Source organism: Cynocephalus volans, chromosome 8 (genome assembly GCF_027409185.1).
Source record: "Cynocephalus volans isolate mCynVol1 chromosome 8, mCynVol1.pri, whole genome shotgun sequence".
Taxonomy (NCBI): Eukaryota; Metazoa; Chordata; class Mammalia; order Dermoptera; family Cynocephalidae; genus Cynocephalus; species Cynocephalus volans.
Window position 1 is genome coordinate 132,284,253 of NC_084467.1, and position 23,620 is coordinate 132,307,872.

Below are 23,620 nucleotides of genomic sequence, written 5' to 3' on the forward strand. Positions count from 1 at the left end.
AGGATGGTTCAACATACAAAAGTCAATAAATGTGGTGCATCACATCCGAAATCTCAAGGACAAAGACCATTTGATTATCTCAATAAATGCTGAAAAAGCATTTGACAAAATTCAACTTCCCTTCGTGATAGACTCTTAACAAATTAGGTATAGAAGGAAAATATCTCAACATAATAAAAGCCATTTCTGACAAGCCCACTGCCAGTATCATTCTGAGTGGGGAAAAACTGAGGGCCTTTCCCTTGAGAACAGGAGCAAGACAAGGATGCTCACTCTGACCACTTCTATTTAACATAGTACTGGAGGTACTAGCCAGAGTGATCAGGCAAGAGAAAGAATTAAAGGGCATCCAGATTGGAAAACATGAACTCAAACTTTTTGTATTTGCAGATAACATGATACTACATGCAGAAAAACCTAAAGATAATCAAAAAGCTCCTAGAGCTGGTTAATAACTTTCGTAATGTTGCAGGATACAAAATAAATGCCCCCAAATCAGTTGCACTTATATACCCAAATAATGGACTTACAGAAGGAGAAATAAAGAATGTATGCCCACTTACAGTTGTGTGACGAAAAATATAAAATACCTATGGATCAATTTAACCAAGGAGGTGAAAGACCTCTACAATAAGAAGTGCAAACCACTCTGAAAGCAATTAAAGAAGACAGAGAAAGATGGAAAGATATTCCATTCTGTTGGATTGGAAGAATTAACATTGTGAAAATGTCTGTGCTACCCAAAGGGATCTAAAGATTCAATTCAATCTCCATGAAAATACCAATGACATTCTTCACTGAATTGGAAAAAACAATCTTAACTTTCGTACGGAAGAAGAAAAGACCCCGAAAAGCCAAAGCAATCTTTAGCAAAAAAAATAAAGCTGGCGGCATAACACTACCTGACTTCAGATTATATTACAAAGCTATTGTAACCAAAACAGCATGGTACCTGCTTAAAAATAGACAGACCAGTGGAGCAGAATAGAGGACCCAGAAATCACCCCTAACACTTAGGGCCATCTGATATTGGAAAAAGGCAACAAAAACATACATTTTGGAAAAGAGTACGTCTTCAATAAGTTGTGTTGGGAAAATTGGATATCGATATGCAGAAGAATGAAACTAGACATGCATCTTTCACCATATACTACAATCAACTCAAAACAGAGTAAAGACTTAAGTATAAGACCTGAAACTATAAAATTAGTAAGGAAAAATGTACGTGAAACACTTCAGGAACTAGGTCTGGTCACAGACTTTACAAAGAGCCCAAAAACACAAGCAACAAAAGAAAAAATAAAGAAATGGGGCTATATCAAACTGAAAAGCTTCTGCACAGCAAAGGAAACAATCAACAGAGTGTAACAACCTACAGAGTGGGAGACAATTTTTGCTTACTATGCATCTGACAAGGGATTAAAATCCGTAATATACAAGGAATTCGAGCAATTACACAGTAAAAAAACAAACAACCCAATTAAAAAATGGGCAAAGGAGCTGAATAACCATTTTTCAAAAGAAGACATACAAATGGCCAACAGGTACATGAACAAATGCTCAACATCCCTAGTCATCAGAGAAATTCAAATTAAAACTACACTGAGATACAATCTCTACCCAGTTAGAATGGCTATAATGAAAAAAATGGTGTATAACAAATGCTGGCAAGGGTGTTTGGAGAAGGGATCACTCCTTTACTGTTGGAGGGACTGTAAATTTGTACAACCACTATGGAAGACAATATGGAGGTTTCTCAAACAAACAATTATAGGTAGATCTTCCATATGATCCAGCTATCCCACTTCTGGGTATATACCCAGAAGAATACAAATCATCATGTCGAAGGGATACCTGCACTGCCATGTTCATCGCAGCTCTCTTTACAATAGCCAAGATATGGAACCAACCTGAATGTCCATAGATGGATGACTGGGTCAATAAATGTTTGTATCTCTGACAATAAAAGGAATCATTGTGTGTGTGTGTGTGTGTGTATGTGTTGTGGTGGGGGGGTGGCCAAGACAGAGATTCAAATAGTACCTTTTGCATCATCAGAACCCGAAGCCAAGAGTTTAGGATCCATCAAATTAAAGTCAACACTCCAACACCTTTTCTCATGCTCCTAGATATAGAAGGAAGACAAAGTAGACTCAGACAGAATATAGTATAGATCTTAAAATAAAAGCAAAAAAATTTTTGATACCATATTGCTACGTGTTAAAGAGGCTATGAAAACAAACGAAAAGCAAACTAAGATGTCAATGCAAAGTAGTTCCAAAACTTTTTATATATACATTTACTAAAATCATTGCTTTTTCACTTGATGCATTCTACAAACACAAAAGTCTAAAAAAATGCTTCAGAAAAGCATTTGGTATTACACAGGTATTACAGACGTATAAAAAAATACTAAATAGTGACTTAAAATCTGTAATTATAAAGTACATGAAACTCTACAATTGTTAAAAAAGTGAAAATGTGATTTTTACACAACTAGTATCCTTATTTACCTGATAGACCTTGGACCTCTGTCCTGTGAATCCATCCCATAGGATAACAGTACCTTCATAATCACTGCTAGCTAACAGGTTCTTATGGTAACTACTCCAACTGATACAGCTGAAAAATAGTTAAAACTTACTGTACATTAAAATAAATAACAATGGGATATAACGACTTTTAATGTTGTCACAAAAAAAGGCACTTTTTAAAAATGGTCTATATGAGATTTACAATCATTATTATGCTCACAACACATCTGGGAAGAGACATACCAATAATTGCTGGATTTTCTAAACTGAAACTATCAAGTAACAACCCTTACCCACTTTTAACTCTGATCACTATCTGTACGATGGATGTACATATGTACATACTATATATGTTATTCATCAAGATAAGAAAATTACAAAGATGATTGTTTTGAAAATGTTATCATTCCCTTTTATGCCATTTCTCATGAGAATAGCTTGGGAATCTTGTTTAAGAAAAAAAAAGGAAGCAGATTTCAGAATTCCTCTGAGATTTTTGGGGGGGAATATCAGAAGTAGGACACAATTCCTGCATTTTTAATGTTATTTCAGGTTTGAAAAGCACTTCTCATGAATTATAACCCTAATACACAAAACTTAATTACTATTCCTCCAGTGAAAAGCAGAATGGTCTTGTGAAAAGAATTCTTAAAACTAGAAAGAATTTAGAGATATGTCCATGTTAAGGAAAAAATTCCTGACTTTCAGACACTATTCAGAGGCTATAGTAATCCTTTATTCAACACTCTACTAACAACCATCTCCAACAAAGATCTTTGAATAAGTGAAAGAAAGAAGGATTTTCATTTGGTAATTAGAAAAACAATAAATGCTGAATCCCACAGAAGAAAGCAATCAATATCTAAAAGAAAGATATTCTGTTCTAAGTCAACAATATATCCTCCACATACACAGTACAATTATTGCGTTCACCAAGAATGAGTTATGAGTCTCAAGGAAAGGTGAAATAATAACCTCATACTAAATATATATACCAATTTTTATATACACACTGCATCATGCCAAGAAAATAAAGTAATTACCTGATTTTAGAATTGCAAGTCATTTCATTCTCAGGGTAATGAATATCCACTGCATCCTGGATGACTGTGCCATATTCATAGACTTTGATCTTTTTTGTAACCCCAGCAATTGCAAAATAGTCACAATCCCGGTCAAATTCAATACTAAGATGGGGAAGAAAGGTATATAGTTGGTCAATAAGACTATGTAGTTATTCTTACAACATTTACAATGATAATATTTCAGAATTTGGTATTTTCTATATCTAAAGTGATTCTGCTATAAGGATAAGAGATCTATTTGAAATGTCTTCAAATTGTACTAGGCTCCATGTTCAGATTAACTCATCAAGATATATCAAACTATAAGTGGTAGAGAATTGTGTATATCTACATAATTGTGCTTATAGTTGTACTTTTGTTCCTAGACACCTCATATGTTTTTCAGTTCAGCTCTAGTAACCCTATTACAATTTAGTGAAATCAGATTTAATGGCTTGAATGGCTTCATATAACAAAAATGTCAAAAGAAAATTACCAGTTAATTTTTTCATAAATTCTAGTTATTTCCCTTCCTACCATTTTGTGAAGATGATAGAGATTCACAGTATTTAATGTTATTTTAATAAATGAATAAGTATACAAGCTGAATCACTAAAGCAATGGGGGGACAACAAAGGGACAGAATACACATTTATCATTACTTTTTTCCAAATCCATTCCTAATCCCTCAAACAAACATGATCTCTCTGAATTATAAATCCACAATATACATTCTTTATACTACAAACAAACAAGAGAAAAAAACTAAAAATCTCCCTGTGTTTAGAGTTACTTACGAAATTCACCCCCTTTTTAAAAAACCTTTTTCATACAACTTCCGAAATAAGCTACATCAAAGCAAGGCACAAGATCTTATTCACTTTTATAGAACTTAAATTGAACCCTCAACAAAGCTGCTGTTATATAATCAGCCAGAAATCTAACTGGCCTAATCAAAGTAAAAGTTGAAATGAGTCATCCCATACATTATTTCTTAACATGATTTAAGTGTCCTTCCTAGTTAGCCATAAGGCTAAAGAATACATAAAAATTCTCACTTATGTACAATTAATGATATAATAATAGCTAACATCCATTGATGCTATAGTTTCAAGGTGATCCCCAAATTTCATGTGTTGGAAGCTTAATCCCCAAATTTATTTGTTAATGGTATTTGGAGGTAGGGTCTTTGGGAGGTAATAAGAATTATATAAGGTGTCCAGGGTGGAGCCCCCATCATGGGACTGGTGGCTTCACAAGAGGAAGAGACACCTGAGCTGGCATACTTCTGCCCTTTTGCTGTGTGATGTCCTCCACCATGTTAAGAGGCAGTAGCAAGGCCATCACCAGATTTGGCCCCTCAACCTTAGTTAGACTTCCCAGCCTCCAAAACTGTAAGAAATAAATTTCTTTTCTTTATAAATTACCCAGTCTGTGGTATTCTGTGATATCAACAGAAAACAGACTAAGACAATCGACTATTCACTATTAAACACTTTGAATGTATTAACTCATTTAATTCTCATAACAACCCTGTGAGGTAACTATTATTACTATCCACATTTTACAGGTGAAAAAAAATGAGGATTAGAAATAATGTTAGCCAGCTTGTAAGTGTCTGAGATGGTATATAAAAACCAGGTAGTCCGATTTCACTGTTGATACTAATAATTACTATGCTATATCACAAACCAAAGCTCTTGTGTAAAACTCAAAGTATAAAGGCTAAAGGTTTAAAATGTAATATCGATGTGCATGAATGTGTCTTCTGTATCTATGTATGTGTGCTTATTCCCCCCAAAATGCCTAACTAGTACTCTGCATACATCAAGCATTCTCTAAAAGCAAACAAATACAAACACCTACATGACATACTTTTATTTATGGAGTATCTGTCATATCCTTTTACAGAACAGGTAATAATGATAAGTTAATAACTTAGTAAGAAGCTTGCTGAGCTGATGATGGGTAAGAAAAATAAGTACACATTCAGAATATTTCCCTTAAAAACACACATTAAGATGTGTGTTAAGAAAACCAACCTTTTCACAACAACTTTAAATCCTTAATTTTATATAATTAAAAAAAAAATTTCACTCAGTTAAGTGTCACCGACTATAGCACAATTCAGCAAATGTTCCCTCAAATAAAATATGACTGTATAGCAATGTAATAGATTTATTTGTACAACCTCAATTGAACTGCTGCCTCAGCTACTATTTGCTGCCCTGTAGATTCTAATGCAGCACAACTATATTGATGGCAACTATTCATCTATTCCAACTCAATTTATACCCACAGCTTCATGTCATTTAAGGAGAAATATTACTGTATCTGATAAAGAACAGAGTTATGAGAACTGAAATCCTGTCTTTAACTTAGGAGGTATGGCTGACACTTCAAGTGAGAACCAATTATATTATCCCTGCATACTCTTGTCTCCACCTACAAATATACATGGCAAATAAACAAACAGCATTCCAATGTTGTACCAGTGAAAGTATACCATTACCAGGCTGGTCAGTTAGCTAATTGGTTAGAGAATGGTGTTTTAACGCTACGGTCAAGGGATCAGATCCCCTTACTGGCCAGCCACCAAAAAAACAAAAATAAAAACATGTCATTACCAAATTATAAGTTTTTAATTTTAAAAAAGTTTAAACACTAACCTATTAAAATAACAGTCCAAAGACACTGCAGGAAAAGTGACACATAAATAAAAATGCTATCTGTCATGATATGATGACCTAAATAAGTCTATTATTTCTTTTGTTGTTACCCGACTTACTATTCAAGACAGTTCTCTCCCATTTTTCCACACAAATTATTATTTAGCTACATTAGCTCACTCTTAACTCTCATACTAAAAAAATTAACTTTTTGTTTTGACTTCATTGCTATTATTTTCTTACATTTTGGCTATGTTTGATTTTTAATATACTGGAATATCAAGGACCTGGTACAGTATACTTTTTAAATATTTTGAGGTACTGAAGTCCTTTATGGTTTAAAATCAGTAAGATTTTAATAGAAATACTGATCAGAAAGTATAAAGAATATTATTTCTAGTAAATTTTGATTTAAAGAAAAAGGAAAACAAAGAGCTGCCTTAAAAAAAAAAAAAAAACAGCTAGTGCTTCCATATCATTAGGACTCAGGATTTAAGTACTTCCCAATATCGAAACATTTGCTCCCTATTTCTTACAATTTTAATCACATCTATTTCCAAATATAAACATAATGAGACATGAGAAATAGATCATGGAATAATTCAAATGAACACAGTAGTTTTCAGGTGTAGAGAGATTTCCAGAGCTAATATAAAACGTATGGCCTTTTATTTCACGACATGGTATTTCAGCTGCTTTTATTATGAAATCTGACAACAAAAACATAGTACAAAAGTTAAACAGTGACTAGTTAGGTTCAAATAAAAGGTAAATTAATCACAATGTATCTGCTTATGCAATTAAATTTAAAAAGAATTATAAGTCTTGCTTTTGTCATACAAAATTCATTTCTGTCATTCACTATCACCAATAATTACTGAAGTAACTGGTTTACAACACTAGTGCAATAATGAATTCAATTTCTTTCTTTTTTTTTTTTGTGACCGGTAAGGGGATCGTAACCCTTGCCTTGGCGTTCCCAGCACCGCACTCTCCCGAGTGAGCCACGGGGTCAGCCCTCATTGGATTTGTTTTTCATTTCAAAACACATAAATATATTTCCTTTGGAAAACAATATTACTGGAGATTTACTTTAAACATGGAAATAAATTGCATTTTTCTTTTACACTTTGAAATGATTCAATTGTTTAAAGAAACTGATTTATTTCAACAGTTGAAAATGTAATTCTGCCATAGGAAACTGACTTTATTCTTTGTCAAAAGGGTCATCAGTCAATTGATTAAGCAGCAAGGCAACAGACCACATAGGACATCTGATGAATGTATACCTCCAGTGCAATGTGGCACAAAACAATGCAAAGCTGTCAATATGCCCAAGCAGTGAATTTTATGTGTTCCCACTGTCATCTTTTTGCACTTATAAAATAGCTATTAACAAACAAGGTGGATTAATATCCCTGAATGCTAGAACCTGATAAATCAAATGAAAATATAAAGTAAAAGCAGTTGTTAAAGGTCTCATTCATGACCATGATGGTGTGTGCAAGAGACACAGGTAACTATAATTTCAAAGAAACAAAATATAGGTTTAAAACTGGCTATTTTAATGTGAAGAAATGGACAGATCGTTAAAGAATACAAACACAGGTAAAATGAATTAAGAATTGATGTTATTCAACTGACTTTATCCAAAATCAATCAATAATAATAGCTAAAACTTCTATAACATACATAACACCACTATGTGTGAAGCACTGTTTAAGCACTTTACATAAATAATAGTAAACTTCAAATCTCGATTGTACAGATAAAGAAACTAAGGTACAGTGAAGTTAAGTAATTTACTCAAGGTTACACCAGATAATTCAAATCCAACCAATCTGTTTCCACAGTATGCTCTCAATCATTATGCAAATCTGCCATTTTAATGAGAACAAATGGGCTGGTCTTAAAGAACACATACACAGGCAAAATAAACAAGAATAGTAACACAGAATAATGACATATACTATATTATATATAATGATAATAACATAATAGTTCAACCTGTGCAACCAGTTAAACAGGAGACTAAAGATCAGGTTTCAAGATGGCGGCGGCTGCGGCGGCTGGCGCGGAGTAGCTGAGGTGGAAAAGGTGGCCACTGGGCCTCAGGCAGCCGGGAAACTTGTGGTCCTTCCTCTGGCCATCTCTTAAGGGAGGACTGCTGCTGCTGGCCGGTCGTGGGGGCTCAACGCCACTTTGCCCCCGGCAGGAGAGGCTGCCTCATTTACAGGCAACAGCTTTGAAGTGTGGAGCAGGAAAAGAACTGATTCTTAGCTGCAAAAGCGAGTCTTGAAACAGGGAACACGGCGCCAGGGCTGCTGTGGATGCAGCCAGGATCCCGGAGGCTGGGGCCGCACTGAAGGCGGCCAGCTGCCCTATCCAGGATTCGAGGTTTCAGGCCGGCATCAAAGAAGACTCCTGGGAGCGCCCGAGCGGCGCCGCGACTGAACAGCCCGAGGCGGCAGCGCCGAGAACACGGAAGGCAACAAACCAGAGACAGAGCGAGCGCCCGACCTGGCACAGCACTGTGAGTGATCCCTGGCACAGCTCTGTTCGGGGGGTGGATGCCCACGCGGCTCCCCGCCTGCACCACCAGGCCACTAACTGCCCCGGTGCTGCCTCCATTTTCCCAGGTGCGGGCAGCTCCGCCCTGCTCGGCCATCACTGAGCCCATTTGCTTGGCCTGGCGCGGGGCTTTCCGGACCCTGCGGGCCGACCTCCTCTCCCACTCCCTCCGCAGTTCTCTGGCGGGGCTGGGGGTGTGGGGCGTCCCGACCAGTTTTGGGAGGGCTAGGAAGTACGGGCGGGCCGACTGTCACTCCACCACACCCTGGACTCCGGCCCGGTAAACTTCCTGTTACTGGGAGGCAGATACCATCTCTGCGACCACCAGTTTGGAAAAAAGCCTAACGAATTTCTGGTTGGGAATAGTGTGGTAGGAGAGTTCCCAGGTCCGCTTGAACCTGCCGGAGAGCAGGCTGCAGGCGGGCACTAGACTCGGTTTATACCGGGTGGATACAAAGGTGAACAAGACCCGAGAAAGATCTACACAGTGCTACAAAGGCACCCAGAGAGACCGGTCGTCTGTGCCTAGCAGAAACCTGGTAGACTTCCTGGGCGAGGCGGTGCTGAGCAGGGTCTTGAAGGCCCAGCTGATAGACGAGGGGTGCAGAAGACACGCCCCAGCCCAGCACAGTGCGCACAGAGGGGGGAGACGTGCGGCCAGGGAGGCGGAGATTCCACAGAAACCACACACCCGGTGGGGTCGCCACTGCACGATCTAACAGCCTGGGCCAGAGCACACGGAAAGGGGAGAAGTCCTGTACAGAAAGTGAAAGCTCAACAGAGATCACACACCCTGTGGTACGTGATCCACCAGCCCAGCAGAGTACAAGCTGACCAGAAAGGTGGATCCCCGGAGAAGCCCAAGACCCGAGGCAACCACAAACACAAGACACTAGAGGCCAACTGAGCAGTCACGGCGGGAGCCATACCAAATTGGCAACCACAGCAACATCCTAGTTAGTCATTAGTCTTAAACCGGTGGACTGTGAAACCCCCTGCCACAATGAATAAACACCAAAAAAAAGACACCAGAAATACAAAAAATCAAGAAAGTACACCACCAAAAGTTAATAAATCTCATACTCTAGATCCTATAGAACAAGAAGCCCTTGAAATAACTGACAAGGAATTTCGAGTGATAATTCTAAGGAAACTGAATGAGATACAAGAAAACTCAGCTAGACATCATGATGAAATGAGGAAAAGTATACAGGATCTGAAAGAGGAAATATACAAGGAAATCAATGTCCTGAAAAAAAATGTAGCAGAACTTGCTGAACTGAAGAAGTTATTCAGCGAAATAAAAAACACAACGGAGAGTTTAACCAGCAGGCTTGTCGAAGTTGAAGAGAGAACCTCTGAACTTGAAGATGGGCTGTTTGAAATAACACAAGCAGACAAAAAGAAAGAAAAAAGAATCAAGGACATGGAAGAAAATCTGAGAGAGATATCAGACAACCTCAAGCGCTCAAATATCCGAGTCATGGGTATTCCAGAAGGGGAGGAAAATGGAGATTCCATTGAAAACATATTCAACAAAATAGTGGCAGAAAACTTCCCAGGTATAGGAAAAATCACAGATCTTCAGATCCAGGAAGCTCAACGATCTCCAAACGTATTCAACCCAAAAAGGCCTTCTCCAAGACATGTCATAGTCAAATTGGCAAAACTCAGAGACAAAGAGAGAATCTTAAAAGCTGCAAGAGAGAAGCGTCAAATCACCTATAAGGGAGCCCCAATCAGGTTAACATCAGACTTTTCATCACAAACCCTAAAAGCTAGAAAGGAATGGGATGATATTTTCAAAATACTAAAAGACAAAGATTGCCAGCCAAGAATACTCTACCCTGCAAGGCTATCCTTCCGAAATGAGGGGCAAATAGTATATTTCTCAGACAAACAAAAACTGCGGGAGTTCACTACCACAAGACCACCCTTACAAGAAATCCTCAAGGGAGTACTGGGTTTGGTTCCTGAAAAATAACTACCACTGCCATAAAAACCTAAGAAAAATCTAAACCCGCTAGTACAATAAAAATGGCATTCATGAAGAGAAAACAAGCTAACAAAAACACTGTCTACAACCTAAGGAACCAACAAACAAAGAAACCAAACAGTAAATCAGAAAGTAAGGAACAAAAGACACCTAAGACAACCAAACAACCAATAAAATGCTAGGAATAAATCAACACCTTTCAATAACAACTCTTAATGTTAAAGGCTTAAATTCCCCAATTAAAAGACACAGACTGGCTGACTGGATCAAAAAGCAGGACCCAACTATATGCTGCCTACAAGAGACCCACCTCACCCATAAAGATGCACACAGACTAAGAGTGAAAGGATGGAAAAAGATTTACCATGCAAACAGAAAAGAAAAACGAGCTGGAGTGGCTATTCTTATATCTGACAAAATAGACTTTAAACTAAAAACCATAAAAAGAGACAATGAGGGACACTACTTAATGATAAAAGGACTGATCCATCAAGAAGACATAACAATCATAAATATGTACGCACCCAATGTTGGAGCAGCCAGATTTATAAAACAAACTCTATTAGACCTAAAGAAGGAAATAGACACTAATACCATAATAGCAGGGGACCTGAACACTCCACTGTCAATATTAGACAGATCATCTAGGCAAAGAATCAGTAGAGAAACACAAGATCTAAACAAGACTCTAGACCAATTGGAATTGGCAGATATCTACAGAACATTCCACCCAACAACCTCAGAATATTCATTCTTCTCATCAGCACATGGATCATTCTCCAAGATAGATCACATATTAGGTCACAAATCAAGTCTCAATAAATTCAAAAAAATTGGAATTATCCCATGTATCTTCTCAGACCACAATGGATTAAAACTAGAAATTAATAACAAACAAAACTCTGGAAACTATACAAACACATGGAAATTAAACAGCATTCTACTTAATGACATATGGGTCCAAGAAGAAATCAAGCAGGAAATCAAAAAGTTTATTGAAACTAATGAAAACAATGATACATCATACCAAAACCTGTGGGATACTGCAAAAGCAGTATTGAGGGGAAAATTTATTGCATTAAATGCTCACTTCAGAAGAATGGAAAGATGGCAAGTGAACAACCTAACACTTCACCTTAAAGAACTAGAAAAACAAGAACAATCCAATCCTAAAGTTAGCAGACGGAAAGAAATCATTAAGATCAGAGCAGAACTGAATGAAATTGAAAACCAAAAAACAATTCAAAAGATCAACGAATCAAAAAGTTGGTTTTTTGAAAAGATAAATAAAATTGACAAACCATTAGCATGGCTAACAAAAAAAAGAAGAGAGAAGACTCAAATAACAAAAATTAGAAATGAAAAAGGTGATATTACAACTGATTCATCTGAAATACAAGGAATCATTCGAGACTACTATAAACAACTATACGCCAACAAATTTGAAAATCTGGAGGAAATGGATAAATTTCTGGACACACACAAGCTCCCAAAACTGAACCGTGAAGACGTAGAAAATTTGAACAGACCAATAACAATAAAGGAGATTGAAGCTGTTATCAGAAGGCTCCCAACAAAGAAAAGCCCAGGACCAGATGGATTCACAGCAGAATTTTACCAAACATTCAAAGAGGAATTGACACCGATTCTTTACAAACTATTCCAAAAGATTGAAACGGACGCAAATCTCCCAAACTCATTCTATGAAGCAAACATCATCCTGATACCAAAACCAGGTAAAGATATAACCAAAAAAGAAAACTACAGGCCGATATCCTTGATGAATATAGATGCAAAAATCCTCACTAAAATACTAGCAAACAGAATACAGCAACACATACGAAAAATTATTCATCACGATCAAGTGGGATTCATCCCAGGGATGCAAGGTTGGTTCAACATACGCAAATCAATAAATGTGATACACCATATTAATAAACTCAAACACAAGGACCATATGATCATCTCTATAGATGCTGAAAAAGCATTTGATAAAGTTCAGCACTCATTCATGACAAAGACCCTCTATAAGTTAGGTATAGAGGGAAAGTATCTCAACATAATTAAAGCCATATATGACAAACCCACTGCTAATATCATCCTGAATGGGGAAAAGCTGAAAGCTTTTCCTTTAAGAACAGGCACTAGACAAGGATGCCCACTCTCACCACTCCTATTCAACATAGTGTTGGAAGTACTAGCCAGAGCAATCAGAGAAGAGAAGGAAATAAAGGGCATCCAGATTGGAAAAGATGAAGTCAAACTGTCCCTGTTTGCAGATGACATGATCCTATATATCGAACAGCCTAAAACCTCTACAAAAAAACTCTTGGAATTGATAAATGATTTCAGCACAGTAGCAGGATACAAAATCAACACACAAAAATCAGTAGCATTTCTTTTCTCCAATAGTGAACATGCAGAAGGAGAAATCAAGAAAGCCTGCCCATTTACAATAGCCACCAAAAAAATAAAATACTTAGGAATTGAGTTAACCAAGGAGGTGAAAAATCTCTATAATGAGAACTACAAACCACTGCTGAGAGAAATTAGAGAGGATACAAGAAGATGGAAAGATATTCCATGCTCTTGGATTGGAAGAATCAACATAGTGAAAATGTTCATACTACCCAAAGTGATATACAAATTCAATGCAATCCCCATCAAAATTCCAAAGACATTTTTCTCAGAAATGGAAAAAACTATCCAGACATTTATATGGAACAATAAAAGACCACGAATAGCCAAAGCAATGCTCAGCAAAAAAAATAAAGCTGGAGGCATAACACTACCTGACTTTAAGCTATACTACAAAGCTATAATAACCAAAACAGTATGGTACTGGCATAAAAACAGACACACTGACCAATGGAATAGAATAGAGAATCCAGAAATCAACCCTCACACTTACTGCCATCTGATCTTTGACAAAGGCACCAAGCCTATTCACTGGGGAAGGGACTGCCTCTTCAGCAAGTGGTGCTGGGATAACTGGATATCGATATGCAGGAGAATGAAACTAGATCCATACCTCTCACCGTATACTAAAATCAACTCAAAATGGATTAAGGATTTAAATATACACCCTGAGACAATAAAACTTCTTAAAGAAAACATAGGGGAAACACTTCAGGAAATAGGACTGGGCACAGACTTCATGAATACGACCCCAAAAGCACGGGCAACCAAAGGAAAAATAAACAAATGGGATTATATCAAACTAAAAAGCTTCTGCACAGCAAAAGAAACAATTAAAAGAGTTAAAAGACAACCAACAGAGTGGGAGAAAATATTTGCAAAATATACATCTGACAAAGGATTAATATCCAGAATATATAAGGAACTCAAACAACTTTACAAGAAGAAAACAAGCAACCCAATTAAAAAATGGGCAAAAGAGCTAAGTAGGCATTTCTCTAAGGAAGATATACAAATGGCCAACAGACATATGAAAAAATGCTCAACATCACTCAGCATCCGGGAAATGCAAATCAAAACCACATTGAGATACCATCTAACCCCAGTTAGGATGGCTAAAATCCAAAAGACTATGAACGATAAATGCTGGCGAGGCTGCGGAGAAAAAGGAACTCTCATACATTGTTGGTGGGACTGCAAAATGGTGCAGCCTCTATGGAAAATGGTATGGAGGTTCCTTAAACAATTGCAAATAGATCTACCATACGACCCAGCCATCCCACTGTTGGGAATATACCCAGAGGAATGGAAGTCATCAAGTCGAAGGTATACCTGTTCCCCAATGTTCATCGCAGCACTCTTTACAATAGCCAAGAGTTGGAACCAGCCCAAATGCCCATCATCAGATGAGTGGATACGGAAAATGTGGTACATCTACACAATGGAATACTACTCAGCTATAAAAACGAATGAAATACTGCCATTTGCAACAACATGGATGGACCTCGAGAGAATTATATTAAGTGAAACAAGTCAGGCAGAGAAAGAGAAATACCACATGTTCTCACTTATTGGTGGGAGCTAAAAATTAATATATAAACTCACACACACACATACACACATGCAAACACAAACCGGGGGGGGGGGGAAGAAGATATAACAACCACAATTATTTGAAGTTGATACAACAAACAAACAGAAAGGACATTGTTGGGGGGGGGGAGGGAGAAGGGAGGGAGGTTTTGGTGATGGGGAGCATTAATCAGCTACAATGTATATCGACAAAATAAAATTAAAAAAAAAAAATAATAAATAATAAATAAAATAAAATAAAATAAAATCAGAGGTAATGTGATACACAGTTAGGAATATGGCCTTCGGTAAGATAAATCTACATTTGGATTCTGGCTACACCTCTTACTAGCTTAGAAGTCTTGGGCAGATTATTTCATTCCCCTGCACCTTGATTTCCTCATGTGTAAAATAAGGGTAATTATGCCTAACCCAGAATGTTGTTGGCTAAAAGAAAATTTGTGTGATATATTTGCTATAGTGTCTGGCATACAGTAAGTAGTCAATAAATGGTGGCTGCTGTTAAAAAAAAAAAAAAATAAAAATAAAAAAAATAAACAGGAGACTAAAAAAATAATAAGGTAGAATTACAGCATTTATAATTAGTAGAAAATGTTATACCCAACATAAGCAAATGCCCGATGATAAGAAAAAATGTGATACAGAAATTCAGGGGTCAATGACTACTGAGGCATACCGGAACAAAAGGATGATGCATGAATATTCTCATCCATCAAATACCCAGAGGGCCTGGTTAACTGCCAGATGCTGACCTACGTGATGAAAAACCACGATTTTGAAAAAAACCACAACACAATATTCAAGAAATTCACAAAAATATGTATTGGGCCTGCATTAATGCTAACCTGGGCTATGACAATAGCCTCCTTAGCAAGTCTCCTACTCCTCACTTTCCTATTTTCTAATCCATTTTACAGACTGAATTAGAATAAATTTCCAAAAATACAACTCTGTTCATGTAATTCTCCTCATTTACTACTATGTAAAACCCAAACTCCAACTATTACAAAAGATCCTTTGCTACCTGTTGAATGTTTTCTTAAAACTTATTTTATTTATTTTTCAAAATATATATGTAGGCAACAGTCCAAAAAATGTACAGAAAAAAAGCAAGTTTCCCTCCCAATCTTGCCAAATAAGCACCCAACTGCCCTCCCTAGATGTAATCAATAATTTCAGTTTGTGCATCCCACTAGAGTTTTCCTATGCATAAACATGCATACCTGTATTTGTATTCTTTTTTTAAAACAAACACATGCGATGGCTTCATACCTACTGGTTTGCACCTTGGTTTTTTTCCCCTCACTTAACAGCATCTTGACAATCATTTCATGTCAGTGCTACCTAATTTTTTTCCAACAGTTGCACAGAATTCCACCATATGGATGTATCATAAATTATTTAACCAGTATGTAACTAAGGAACATTTAATTTCTAGTATTTTACAATGCTGTAATAAAATAAAAACCTGTCTATATGTATTATTTCTCAGATACCCAAGAATATCCTTAAATATACCTAGAATATGAAGTGCAGGTCAAAAATTATGTGCGTTTCAATATTACAAGCTAAACCTCTCTTCATCCAGATAACACCACTAACAATCTCAATTTCTTCTCTATTCCCTGTGCCTTCTCATTCTGAAACCCAGTTCTACCCTGAAAATACTGCTTCCCCTGAAGCCATCCCACATCCGAAAGTCAAACAGGCCTGGAGGTGAAGTCAGTGTCTTTCTTCCTACATATAGCTTCTTCCAGCCATTTTCCCTCCCCTCCCTGAAATCTCCCAGCTCAAAATCTACCGGAACATATGACACCCAGTAACTTTCCTTGTTACTACAAATCCATCAGTTTTCAGAAATTTTACCTACAACTCAATGTCACTCTCCAAATCTATTCCTGTCATAATTCTTAATTACTTCAGTAACCATACAGATGATTACCATACCCTGGTCTATCAATTTCTTGACTTCCTCTTCTCCAAAGACCTGTCCACCTCCACTCCACACAATCATGATTATACCCTGAACTTTTTCATTACCAGTAACTTCACCCCCCTCCATAATCTTAATTTTACCTTCTGAAATAGTATTTTCTGATGACCACCTCTATTCTTTCCAGCTAACTCCCTGTATCCAACAATCCTTCAAGCCCACAGTGACCTAAAAATTCACTGATCCTATCTCTACTAGCCTTCATCCTGTTATGTATTCACCTCCTTCTTTACCAAAATCACATGATCGATAATGACAATTCCCTCACATACAACTCAGCATTCTTTCAGCATTTTCATTCACTTATTTTTTGTACTTTAATTCCTTGGCAAAACTCTAGCCCTAGTTAAACCTCTTTATCCAGACTACACTTGAACTGGCCCGGTAAACACAGCTAGAGAAAAAACATGCAACCACATATTCTGGTCTCATTTAAAACTCAAGTGGACACTTAACAATGCCCAGCTTCATATGGGTAATTTCCCTTGTCTATTTACTCTCCTATTCACATGAAACAAAAAAATGTAATTTTTTCACTCTTCTCAAATTTCCCACACCTTCTTCTTTGTAATCACTCTCAGCAGATCATTCTGCTCTTCAGTTTACTGAAAATATAAAAAGAACAAGATAATTTCTAAAGGCTCTCACCACCACATCCTCTCCACTTACCAGCATTTATACCAATATACTTTGATATACGCTGCTGCCTCTCTTATCACTCTGAATGAATGATCCATGCTCCTAGATCTGACCAACAAGTCTACTTGTGCACTAGATCCCATCCTTGCTTCACTACTCAAGGATTGCTTCCTGAATTTTCCTACTCTCTCCTGTATCATCAATATTTCCATCTATCCTGGATCTTTCCCATAAACCTTTCAATGTTTTTCTTCCATTTTAAGTAAAAAAAAACAACAACAACGAAAAAAAAAAACCTAGAATACCTTTTACAATCCTATTTCCATTTTAACTACCACCTTATTTCCTTTCTAATAGCAGAACTTTACAAAAAAAGTTGTCCATATTCACTGACTCTAATTCCTCTCCTCCCATTCTCTTTAACACCATGGAATCAAGCTTTTACCTCCACCACTGAAAATGCTATATCAAACCTCTAGGTTGCTCATATAATAGTCAACTCTGAATTCTAACCTTCCTTGAATATCAACATCAGCTGACATAGGTAATCATTCCCTCCTTTTCAACAGAGTTGATTTTCTCCTACCTCACTGTCAGCTTCATCACAGTCTACTTTGGTCATTCTTCTTCATCTTCACTTTCACATTCAAGTATCCAAGAGATAAGCCCTTGTATCTCATTTCCTTTTCATCTACCTGGACTGTGGTGATCCCATCTATTCTCATGGTTTTAAATCTATACACTGATGACTATTAAGTGTCTTCCATACCAGAACTCTCTTTATATTAGTACCTCATGTCTACCGACAGCTTCAATTTTACTCTAACAGGCTCTTAACCTACTCTACATTGAGTTTCTGAATACCCTAAAACACATCTTCCTCATTTAATGTACCCCATTCCTCTTGTTAGTGAGCTTCAATCTAACAGCAAATTTTTTAGCCCAACCTTCGAAATATATCCAGAATCTAATCACTCCTCACTGGTTTCTAATTCTGTTTGGGTTGCAATAACAAAATACCTTAAACTCAGTAGCTTATAAAAAACGGAAATTTATTTCTCACAGTTCTGGAGGCTGGAAGTCAGAGATTAAGGCACGAGCAGATTTGGTGTTTCTGGTAAGGGAACATAACCTGGCTAACAGATGTCTGTAAATGGCAGAAGGGGTGAAGAATCTCTCTGGGATCTCTTTTAGAAGGGCACTAATTCCATTCATGAGGATCTGCCCTCATGACCTAATCACCTCCCAAAGTCTCTACCTCCAAATACCCTCACAACATTGGAGATTAGATTTCAAAATATGAATTTTGGAAGGACACAAACATTCAGACATAGCACTAGCACACTGCCACCACCCTTGTCAAAGCCACCATCTTGTCTATATTATTATAACAGGCTCTTTAATGGTATCCCTGTAGCCATACTTGAATTCCTACAATCCTATGGTCTATTTTCAACACAAATCAGATCATCATTCCTTTAGTTCAAAACCCTTTAATGGCTTCCTACATAACAACTTGAAAAACTCAAAGCGATTACAAAATAACGCATTTTATTTGGTCCCACCCTTTGCTCCAGCTACACTAGCCTCCTCGGTAAACTAAGAACTTCCAAACCTACACCCACCTTAGGGCCACAGCACCTGATAGTCCCTGAACCTGGAGGGCACATATTCATGGCATACTCCCTCACTTCCTTTGGGTCTTGACTCAAATGTTAGCTTCTTACTAAAGCCATTTACCTAGCCTGTTTCAAATAGCAACCTTGGCTTGCCTCACTCTATCCTGTGCTCCCCTGTACTATTTCCCTCTGCTTTATTTTTTTCACGGGAATTTTTAAAACTTATATCCTGTATTTTCTTTTAATACTTTGCTGGTTTCATTTTTTTCAAACTTAAATATTCCATCCATCTGAAATTTATTTCAAAATATGAAGAAAGAAGACATATAAATTTATATTTTTCTAGATCAATATCTATTTGCCCCATTTACTAATATTAGATCATTACCTAGGTACCCTGTTTCCTCCATTTATTAGTAATCTAGTTTTTATCACATATACTAAATTCCTACAAGAATTTGGGATGACTACAGGCATTCTCTGTTAGTGTATACCTATACCACACAGTTTTAATTGATTCATCATAACATGTAACATTTGTAGGAACTAGTGCTCTTTCATTAATCTTTTTCTTCAGAATTTTCATAGTCAAACTATGTTTTTGTTTAGCATCAAATTATTTTCAAAACAAAATTTATCTTGTATGGTATTTTCATTGCAATCATGTTAAACTTATATATTAATTAAGGGAAAACTGACATTTTTGTGATGCAGTCTTTCCATCTAGGCATATGTTGTGCCTTAATCACTAATTGAACTTTAATCTTAATTGTGGCATGCTTTAATCCTAATTGAGCAACTCAACTTTAATAATTTTGGAACTCACTATGTGGTTAATGTTCCTTGTCTACTGAGTGTATTCCCTATAGATTTGTTCATATTATTTTTCCCCTCTTTAAATACTGTGAACCTAAGAGAAAAAAATTCTCTTTGTATGGAAATGAAGCATGTGATTCATGACATCATACTTTGATCTCCTCTGTATTTTAACCATACAGAACAATACCCAAGTATTTACATATTAAAATGCATCTTATTTTCCTTTTATTTATCCTTTAACTTAAAACACTGTAATTATTTTTTAATGTGTATTTAGGGAAGTTTCAGTATACAATAATTTTATTTCAAAATCATATTGGTGTTTCAATAAAACTTTATTTATGAATGCTAAATTTAAATTTCATTTAATTTTCATGTCACAAAATATTTTTTGTTCTTTTCAACATTTTCAAATGTAAAAACTACTATTAGCTGATGGGCTTTGCAAAATTGAAATTGACTTGCAGGTCTTATTTTGCAAACCCTTATTCTGAATTAATGAACACACTTGATTTTATTTCATAGGTATTAAATTGAAGCCACATTTTAAAGTCTATGTATATTTTTATTTGATTTTTTTAATTATCTGGCTCATTTTCTTTTTAATCCCAGAAAGCCATAAGATCTTGTTTTAAAACAACTACTTTAAAAAATTAATTTTCCTATTCCCTCTGGCCATCACTGGATAGGTTGAACAAATATCTGACAGACTATATTCTTAAATGCTTTTGTGAATGTCAAGTGTTTACTCTGTGATAAAATGTCTTCCTCTGTTAAACTTAAAGATTTATCTTGTAGCCCTTTAAGATCAATATACTGATTATCAACTTATGCTCATTTTAAGTTTATTGCAAGTCATAATTTGTACTTATATTAATTTTGTTATAAACTCTTCATCTGTCCTAAATCACCTATTCTACGCACAGTATAATGGTCTCTTACAATAAATAGAGTTTATTAGGGAAATTTGGCAAACGGAAAATAATTTCTGAAGAAAAAGATTAATAAAAACATCTACTAGAGAAAAAAGCAAGAATTGAAAAACCAAGTATACTTTTGTCCCCAAAACTACTATGCCATTTTGCCTTCTTTGAAATGTTTGTATTTAGTAAAAGTGAGATTCAACACAGATCCATAAACAGGCAAAAGTTTCAATTTCCTTACTTTGAAACTGAAGTAGAAAATACATCTACATTTTCAGTTCTGTGCCCTCTGGTAGTATTTACAACGCAACCAATGGTATCGCTATATTAAAACACTGATGTCACTGCTGTAATGCTTCATCAGGAAACAATAAAACTATGATACAGAAAAACTATTTCACGTTACCAAGGACCTGGCACAAAATATAGTCTTGGGCCAAGCCCGTGGCGCACTCGGGAGAGTGCAGCGCTGGGAGCGCGGCGACGCTCCCGCCGCGGGTTCGGATCCTATATAGGAATGGCCGGTGCACTCACTGGCTGAGTGCCGGTCACGAAAAAGACAAAAAAAAAAAAGAAAAAAAGAAAAAAATTTATAGTCTTGAAGAAATTTCATAATAAGTACTTAAAGCTGTGTCTCCAAAATATCAGTTAATAAAGCAAACTTAAATCAGAGGCCCATCTCATGTTTCCTATATGAACAAGTAATCAACAACACTGAAGAAAAATATAACAGAAAATTTGACATTTACCAGATAAATCCCTTCAAACCATCAAAGCAAGAAGAACAACAAAAAAGAAAATGCAAAGGACTTAGAATAGCCAACATAACTTTGAAAAACAGTCACAAAGATGGAGGACTTATATCATCTGATTTCAAGGCATATTATAAAACTACAGTCATCAAGACAATATGACATTGGCTTAAGAGCAGACATATAGATCAGCACCACAGAACAGAGAGTCAAGAAGCAGACTCACAAATATATGATTTTAAACAAAGATGCCAACAGGAAAAGGTTATTTTTTGAATACATGATACTTGGAACAAGCAGATATCCATACTGAGAGGAAAAAAATTAACCCCAATTTTTACTTCACAATCTAAACAAAAATTAACTTGAAATGGATTAGAGACCTATATGTAAAAGCTAAAACTATGAAAATTATAGAAAAAAACAGAAAAAATTTTCACAACTTTGCAGCAGGCAAGCATTTAACAGGGCAGATAATTTTTAAAAACGGATGAACTGGAAGTCATGAAAATTAAATACTTGTGTTCTTTGAAAGACACTATTAAGAAAATAAAAATGAAAGCTACAGATGAGAAGAAAATACTAGCAATATATATATATGACAAAGAACTTGAATCCAGAATATATAAAGAATTCTCACAACTAAAGAATTGATTTTTAAATAATGTTGAATAGCTGATTCACAAAAGATATACAAATTGCCAATAAGCACATTAAACACCACAAATGATAAAAAAAAAAAGCATAGAAAAATAACAAGGAAATATCATTACATACCCACTCATAAAATGTCTGATATTAAAAAGACTGACAATGCCAAAAGTTATTGAGGATTTGTGACAATTGGAACACTCCTTACACTGCTGACTGAAATGTTAAAATAGTCCAACAACTTTGGAAAACATTTTGGCAATTTCTTAAAACATTAGACACACCTAACCATGTAACACAGCAATTCCAATTTCAGGTATTTACCCACGAGAAATAAATATAAACATGAATATCCAAAACAACTTGTATGTAAATATTCATAGCTTTATTCATAGTAGTCAAAAACAGAAAATAACTCAAATGTCCATCAATACATGAAAGGGTAAACAAGTTATAGAATATTCATATAATGGTATACTCCTCAATAATAAGTAAATAAATAAATAAACAAACTACTGATGTGGGCAACAACATGGATGAACCTCACAAACAAGGTGAGCTAGACACCAAAGAATATGTACTATGCGATTCCATTTATAAGAAATTTAAAAATGGATAAGCTATTCTCTGTAGTGACAAAAAGCAGATAACTAGTTGCCTGGGGCAAGAGTTCGGAGGAAGGGGTGGAATTAACTGCAAAGTGGCAGGAAATAAAATTTTTGGAAATGTTCTATGTGCTGATTGTTGTTCATACAGTTATCAAAATTCAAGCTTTACACTTTACTGTATGTAAATTGTTTCAATAAAGGTGATTTTTAAAACTATCCAATTTGTGATTCAACATTTCTAAATTTAAATTACATAAACAATATAACCACAGATTAACCTCTCATGCACAGATAAAAACAGGGTTTTACCACTTTAGATGTTATCAACAAAATCACCTACTAATGTGGGAGGAAAGAAGGGAAGAAGAGAGAGAATGTGAACAGTACTAAAAGTCATCAGTGGTAGAAAAGCAGCCCTGTTTTAAGATTAGTAAGATATAGCTAAATTGCCTAACCACAGTGCAAGCTTTTGTCATATTTCAGGGAATTTTTCAGCTCTACTTGAGAAATAATTTTAAAAAGACACAAATAAGAAACTTTCTACTGAACAAATCAGAATTTGTTATTAAATGAGTAAACTCTATAGCTGTCGCTCAACTAATGATGGAGTGCTAACTATATGACAGAGTGATAAGTTTTTACTGTTAAGTAAGTAATGATGAAGCATATAAAATACTCAGCCAATCATCTCAAGTCGATGAGAAAATCTAACACAAGACCTTTTCTTTCATACACACACTGATGTCCCAAAGTATGATGGAACTTCAATCA

At 35.9% G+C, this 23,620-nt stretch overlaps 1 protein-coding gene across 3 annotated transcripts in view; it reads right to left on the minus strand.

Moving 5' to 3' along the window:
- Window positions 1–23,620, minus strand: part of COP1 (COP1 E3 ubiquitin ligase) — a 277,815-nt gene that overhangs the window by 118,406 nt on the left and 135,789 nt on the right. For all 3 annotated transcript variants that reach the window (XM_063104898.1, XM_063104897.1, XM_063104899.1), the window contains exons 12-14: window positions 3,578–3,721; window positions 2,514–2,622; window positions 2,044–2,125 (exon numbers count right to left, since the gene is read on the minus strand). In XM_063104898.1, coding sequence (XP_062960968.1) covers window positions 2,044–2,125; window positions 2,514–2,622; window positions 3,578–3,721 — 335 coding nt within the window. The remainder of the gene's footprint in view (window positions 1–2,043; window positions 2,126–2,513; window positions 2,623–3,577; window positions 3,722–23,620) is intronic.